Source organism: Carassius carassius, chromosome 14, assembly GCF_963082965.1.
Source record: "Carassius carassius chromosome 14, fCarCar2.1, whole genome shotgun sequence".
Taxonomy (NCBI): Eukaryota; Metazoa; Chordata; class Actinopteri; order Cypriniformes; family Cyprinidae; genus Carassius; species Carassius carassius.
Genome location: NC_081768.1, coordinates 15,017,063 through 15,024,680, shown reverse-complemented (window position 1 = coordinate 15,024,680; position 7,618 = coordinate 15,017,063). Strand labels below are relative to the sequence as shown.

The 7,618-nt window shown below is 37.1% G+C and overlaps 1 protein-coding gene across 5 annotated transcripts; it reads right to left on the bottom strand.

Annotated features, from left to right (window-relative positions):
- Nucleotides 1-2,399: 2,399 nt before the first annotated feature.
- Nucleotides 2,400-7,558, bottom strand: erlin1 (ER lipid raft associated 1). 5 transcript variants are annotated; one of them, XM_059566288.1, is made up of 12 exons: nt 7,440-7,558; nt 6,394-6,521; nt 5,763-5,844; nt 5,501-5,547; nt 5,313-5,374; nt 5,017-5,142; nt 4,771-4,844; nt 4,628-4,686; nt 4,091-4,182; nt 3,915-4,004; nt 3,751-3,830; nt 2,400-3,343 (listed from the first exon to the last, which is right to left on the bottom strand). In XM_059566288.1, exons 2-12 carry the CDS (start codon nt 6,504-6,506, stop codon nt 3,119-3,121), a joined length of 1,050 nt encoding a protein of 349 aa, XP_059422271.1. In that variant the 5' UTR covers nt 6,507-6,521; nt 7,440-7,558; the 3' UTR covers nt 2,400-3,118. The 5 variants fall into 5 exon arrangements, with proteins under 5 accessions (XP_059422271.1, XP_059422270.1, XP_059422269.1 ...); XM_059566287.1 differs by having other exon boundaries at nt 7,428-7,548; XM_059566286.1 differs by having other exon boundaries at nt 7,297-7,487.
- Nucleotides 7,559-7,618: the final 60 nt, after the last annotated feature.

The following is a 7,618-nucleotide window of genomic DNA, read 5'->3' as shown; positions in this document are numbered from 1 at the left end:
AAAGCGATTATGTGGTACATCCTGGACACACAAGCACATTTTAACCTAAAATATACAGACTCGAAGAAACAGCATGCATTTTATCCAATCTATAAGTCTTAATGCTAAATTCACTGTCAGGAACAGGAAATGTGCTCTTGTGTTTGGGGACTGACTCAGTCTGGTGATCAGATCTGAATGGTTGATATTTACTCAGGAGTTTTTGGGGGAGCTCAAGCTTCTGTTCTCTCTTTAAGGTCAGCTGGAGACATAGACCTTTTTTCCCACTTCCTGGAGTGACTGTTTCCTTCATTTGTCCTTCTTCCACTCATATACTGTTAGTAAGTCTGAGTCCTGCATCAAAAAGGTGAAGCAGGCTAATTTGTTACTTGGCAATGAGAGTTTTTGACATTTCCTGACTTGGACAAAAACCATTGACTGAGACACTCTGAGTTTATTTCCAAAGCAAATAGGACTGTATGGGTCATAACTGCTTGTTGGTATTGTTCATCAAGCAGTTGAGTTATTTTTGGAGAATAACTGGCTATCAGATTATTCCCAAAACAGTCAATGTAAGATTGAATCCAAGACTAACAAATACTTTTTTTTTAATGTCATCATGGAGCTTTTTTTGTCTGTGTCATAAGGTCAGAGATTTAAACACGTTCCATACTCTAGAAATCAAATACATCTCTAATTAAATTTTAGCATGTAATCATATATTATTATTATTTAAAAACAAGTCCCATAAACATACATTTCAGGAGTCACATCTAAAGATCTGAATATTAGAATAAGAGTGGCACCTTGAATAAGCTTTGCATGCACTTATGCTTTAGATTTTAAAATATTGTTCAAGATCTAGTTCCTATTCCTCATTTCTGGGAAATATATCCAAATCATATTAAACTAAGCACACTTAATTCATGACACAATCTATGTCACTAACTTTTGTGAAAGTTACTTAATAGGAAATGATATACACTTCCTTTATGTGCAAGGCAAGAACAGTATGATCACACTACTGCAACACCAAGGAAACAGTCATTTTCATGGTATCAAAATAGGTTTTATTTCACAGAACTGAACATTGTCAAAATGTTATAAATTTTGCATATAAATGTTTTAAAATCAGGAGCTTAAATTATGCTGACATATAAAAGTGACATTCACAGAGTGGATTTATTCCAGGGCAGTCAAGTTCTGTCCTCTCTCATTTAATCAGCCATAAGAATCACATGGATCATATGAACAGAGAAAAATCTTTGAGAATTGCTTCAAAGCTTTTGAGACAATTAAACTTACACCCTGAAGGAAAACAATAAATGTCAATTTTAAGGAAGAATGGGAGAAGCCAGACTAACTGCATTAAATGAATGCTTGTCTCTTTAATGGAAAAGTTTGTAGATGATGTAAGAATATGTGCTGCATGACAGATTTATAATGACCTTGTATCTGACCTTACAACTTTTATATGTTTGCAAAAAAAAAAAAAAAATCCAGGTCATGCAAGTCTCTTTTCCTGAGAGATAGTACTAGTAGACACTATTCACAGCCTTGTGTGGATGGTTTGATTTAATGCATTGTTATTATTATTGATTTAGTTGATTTTGAATCAAGTAGGTCTTTGTTGCCTAGTTTGATCCATGAAGAGCACTGGCTTCCCCTAGTGGTGACATTCTGATGAAGTTTTTGAAACTTCAGAAAATCATCATCATCTGGCTCCCAGCATGCAATAATATGATGTAAGAACATCTGATCATTAATGCATTCACCCATCAATGATTAAAAAATAATGCCTAATAATACAGCAGCCCTTATTGTTACTGAATTCCCTTTGAAATAAACTTCTTCCAGTAATGACAAAACAAGCAAGTTAAATTAAAGTCATAAAGGCATTTTCAGTCCTAAAGGAACTGACTCAACTATATAGAATCCATCCCTGTCCATCTCGTAGCTTTTCAAAGGCTGGAGCCCCGGATCAAAACTTTATCATTTTATGAGACTTTATGTGAATCAACATACCCATGTTCAGTGTGACACCTTCTAAGAACCATCTATTCAAAAACAGGCACAGGGCACTAACACACTACACAACACTATACCAAACCCACTATTTCTGACATTATATTAAATTAAATTTACACCAAAGTATTTAGGTGTCAAAATTCTCAATTAAATTCACACCAAAGTATTTAGGTGTCAAAATTCTCAAGCAGGGATGATTTTAAAACAAAGGATTCTTACATACACATGCAAAAGCCACTGATCACTGCAGTTGTGGCTGGACTAAATTAAGATTTTAGTGATGATGGAAATGAGGACTTTTCTAAAGGGATGGTTTACCTAAAAATGTAAATCCTGTCATCAGATACTTACCATCATGTTGTTCCAAACCTGCAGCACTCTCTTTCTTCAGTAGAACAATAAAGTTTTTGTGCATATATTAAAAGTTCAATTACAAGTACAACACTGAATCCCATTGACTTATTGTATGGACACAAAAATATATACAATTTTTTTTTTATATATTCCACAGAGGAAAGATAGCCATAGAGGTTTGGAATGACATGAGGGTGAATAAATAATGACACAATTTAAACTTTAGGGTGAAGTACCCCTTCAACAACATATGAAGGAAAGGTAGATGACAAATTTTGGCTACAAAATGAGTTTTATCGGATTGTAGCTCAATTGGCCATTGCCTTTGATCTCAATTAGTGTGATGCCTTATAATTCCAGTTATGTAAAAGACAACACAAACATAAACCTTGAAATGTTCACATACTTCACATAAATTCATTGAAAAATAATTAGCATGGATTTGTGACAAGCAAAAGTTGAAAGCAAAAAAAGGGGAAAAAGCACGATGATGTGAGTCAGGGAGGGGATTTGGATCGCATTAATTCGACCTGGCAATATTCAGTAGTACAGTTTCTGGACATTCCTTTTTAGTCCACAAGTGACTGCTGAAAAACCACAGGCTCTGTGTGTCAGTCACAGCACAGTTAGCCAAGCACCCAACCCCACTGCAGAAGCAGAGTGACATGCCTCACAAGCACCCACAGAAAGAGAGAGAAAGAGAAAAGAGAGAGAGAGGAACAGCAGAGGAAGAGGGGGTGGACAGCTCTCATGCCCCTCAGTGGCCTTCTGTGGCTTTGGGCTTGGATGCTTTCTTAAGACTCTCTTTCATACTCAAGACCTCCAGCTGCTCTGCAGAGTCTGCCGCACCCTGGCCCGCACTCGGATGGGAGGCACTGTTGTCTAAAAACATGTTTGGGATGTCTTGACCGAAGTAGATCTTGCTGTTGGCAGCTATGGCCTGATATTTCATCAGTTCCAGATACTCTGGTGTCAGCTTCAGCTGTGGAGGAGGGAGACAGTGGTATGATCAATGCCATGAGCACATCCTGTGTGGAATCATCTCTGCTGAAGAAATGTGTCAGTGTGCCTCCATGTGTCCAGAGTGGACACTAGTCACACTATGACCACAGCTAGAGCCTCCTACAGGCACTACTTAATATACTTGAGGTTAAAGGATATTTAAGTTTTGGGTGAATTATTCCTTTAAACCCGTAGGTTAATTTCTTTTTTTTAATGCACCAAATAACATTTTTCAATTTCTTTAAAAAATAAAAACCTACTCTTCCAAGGATTTCTCTAAAAAGTTACGTCAATAAAGTATTGAATGTTGAGCACCGAGTCTTACACAAATATTTCATAATTTTATTAGCCACACAAAAATTAGAAAATTAAAAAAAGTTTTGTTACCCTGTTGGCTTCTGCAAATTTTTCAGCAGTGTAATATTCTGCATCTGCTCTTGCCCTCTCTCTTGCCAGGAATGCAGCATCTGTTACAATCAAATAAATATATCTGATGAGCAACACACTCTGCGTGGCATGTGCTATGAAAATTTTCAGCAGATAAACCAGACCTTCAATTTCGGAGATCCTTTTCTCGGTTTCCTTCTCCATTACTTTTTGTTGGAAGTGAATCTCTGCCACCTGAGCCATTTTCTGAGCCTCTGCAATGAGAGCAACACATAAAATGAACAGGGACAAACCATAACGCCATACATGATCAGCATTATATTTGGAAGTGAAGACTCACCTATGATGGCCTTCTTTCTCTCAGTTTCAGCCTCTTTCTCCACCACTTTCTGTGTCTGAACGGTGATGAGCAGCCTGGTCTTCTCCGCTTCCCTGCAGATGATGAAAGTGAGGGAAATTTTGATTAAAACCATAGACATATGCATCCCAGGACAATTTATGTTAGAAAAGATTACTTAAAATAAATTCTGTTCTTCTGAACTTTCTATTTTTCAGCAAAATCCACATTTCTTGAGCACCAAATCAGCATATTAGTACGATTTCTAAAGGATCATGTGACACTGAAGACTGGAGTAAAGGCTGCTGATAATTCAGCTTTTCCATCACAGGTATAAATTACATTTTAAAATGATTTTAAATAGAAAACAATTATTTTAAATTGTAATAATATTTCACAGTATTACTGTCTCTACTGTGTGTTTGAAATAAATGTGGTTTTGGTAAAGGTAAAAGATTAAAACTGTTCAAGCCTTTAAAAACATTTTAATCTATCAAAAATCTATACAATAAAATTTATTCCGAAAATATATTCACTCACATCAGCTCATAGTTTCTTCTGATGGCCTCAGGAATTTTAGGTTTGGTGACTCGCACAGCCTGCAAAATATTATGGAATCATCTAATTCTGCTCAAGTCAAAACTGAAACCACAGAGTCAAAACCATAGAGATAAAAACCATACCTGAATCGTGAGGCCAGGAGCCATAGCATTCAAGTCCTTCTGAAGTGCAGTCTTTAAGTTCTCATCAATTATGTCTGTCAAACAAAAACGACACAAATGCAAGACCATGACAAATATTCTTGCAGTGAAAAAAGCACCAAAGACAAAACAAATGACACAGCAGAAACTGCAGCACTCTATATATAAACAACTGAAAGTTCACAGTATAGTTGGCTGAATAAACTGTTTGACATCTCAGTGACTTACCGAACAGTTCTATGTAGACTTCCTGTAGTGTGTGCACACTGCAGAACTGGTTTAACTCATGGTGAATTTTGTTAAAGATTAGCGTTTTGTCATAATCTGCGGTGTAGTTCTTCACTATGTCCACCACTGTGGAGGAAGAGAACAAGAGCATGAGCTTGTTTAGTCATAAAGCCCAACAACTAATTTTTCCTCCTACTGAAGACATACAGGTCAAAGATGTTTGGAGGAGGGTTGAGGGTGAGTAAATGATGACAGAACCTTTATTTTTGGGTGAACTATCCCTTTAAGGCTCTTACCTGCTGACGGAACCAGCATGTTGACCACCTCAATTCTGTCAAAATAGATCATGACACCTCCACTGTGGAAGACAAAGAAATTATTATTTTCATTCAGGAGCCCCAGAAAATATCCAGTACAATTTAATCATGACCAATTTTAAGCAGTTTTCAGGACATTTTGATAGAATAACAACACGAAGGAGTACCTGGTTCCACAAGGCACATTTTTTATTTCATCTGTTTGCAGGGTTGTCTATAAACATAATGCAAACGTGAGAAGAAAAGAAATCAGCAAATTTTAACAATATTCTACCTTGGTTTCCTTTCTAACTTTATTATAAAGACTTCTGCTAAATGCATAGATGTAAAAATCAACTCATTCATTATAAATTGTATGCAATGTGTACAACTGTAATAAAACAATTATTATTTTTTATACGGCCAACTATAAATACATGACATTTGTACCTGCACTGATCTATATGAAGTGATGAAAGGCAGCATTATATGGTAACCCGGGCCATTAGGATTTGTCAACAAAGCTCCTCCTCTGAAAAAATTGGGAAAAAACCATGAACCAAAATTAGGAAGCAAATTAAATATATGAAAGATAAATATGCCATCAATTTCATTTGTGTAGAAATATTACAACACCTATTGCTATAAAGAAGCTGTGTAGTTACCAGTTGATCCAAAAAAAATTTAATTCTGTTATCATTTACTCAACCTCATGTCATTTCAAACCTGTATGATTTTCGTTGTTCTATGAAACACAAAGGACAATATTTTAAAGAACGTTGATAATCAGATAGTTTTGGTGACCGCTGACAAGCCATAAGATGGACAAAAAAGTTTCTCTTTAATCTTTTTATTAAAATATTACTTGTAGAAGTTATATTTACTTAAGAAGTCACAGAGGCTTGGGCAAACAACACTTTTCTTTTTTGGATCAACAATGCCTTTAAAAGCTGTAAACATACAATGTTAACTGATCTAGCCTTTCCACCAAATTTCAACTATATTACGGCCATTTTATTAATTATTAACATAAGCAGCATAAAATCTGTGCATATTTTCAATGCAACTTCCTACCACTCACCTGTAATACACAGCTAAATGCCCTTCCTCAATCTTGTGGATGGAGGAATGAAGCAGAATGGCCATCACACCAGCCATTGCTGCGATTACTGCCCCGACGTGTGCCATTGTCATCTAGCCTGCACTCACCTGCGGAGAGACAAGTTTGCAAAAGAGAAAGCTGAGCTGATCCTTAGAAGAAGAAAAAACACTCAGTTTGGGTGACAAACATCAGCTTAGAACACAAGCATGGGCCCCGATTGCAAACATGTAAGCAGATCAGCCTGTGCTGCATAACCTCTCTCAACTGCTCCCACACACGCATAAACAATCCCTGGAGAGCTGCACAGCAAACTGAGATAACAGGTTTTCAAAGTCCATCAGACCCACACACGGAAGTCATGTTGCCAAATGCAAATGTAGAATACAAATATATACAAATACATTCGTATGGCAACATCGTACATGTGAGAGCTGCATGAGCCTCTAGCTATTTTAGGAAAACGAGTGTTAATCATAAGGCTGTCAGTGACCAGAAATTGCAGTCTGGCTCTGTTTCAAAACCTAGGGCGCTGCCTAGAAAGACAGCAGCAGCAGCACAAAAACAGCTTTTTGTTCGAATGCGCAGATGGTGCTGTCTAGTTAGGGAACTCACTGGCTTTTTAAAACACAGCCTCTCCATTTTCTGTCCTCGCTAGCTATCAAGTCCTGACTCGCACGTACTAATGTAAGTTACGTTACATGGCACGAACTGATATGAATGAACGTAATCTGTCGGTAACGTTACACACGCTAAAACAACCGTCACAGTCATTCACGTGATCTGGACACTGCAGACTCAATCACAGCACTCACAAGACTAAACTTAAGCTAACCAACGCCCGCGACTGGCTAACTAAGCTAATTATTTGAAATGCAAGCAAACCTTGTGGCAAAACGCCCTTCTTTCAAGTTAAACGACATATACGAGGGGATAATACTAGCCGCAGGAGGCATTTACCGATCATTCAATTAGTTAATGGACAATGCTGTCCTTACGCTTTTGCAAGACATTACTTTATTACTCACGACGACGTGCCCAACATTGTAGGTTTGAAGCCTCCCACTGAAACGCTTTGTGAATCCGATACTGATTTCCCTTTCAAAATCAACCTCAAACACACTTTCAAAATAAAAGTCACCAGTAGGCTACAACTTTGCTGCTAGGATAAAATGACATAGGTCGTTAAATTAAACAACCTAACTAC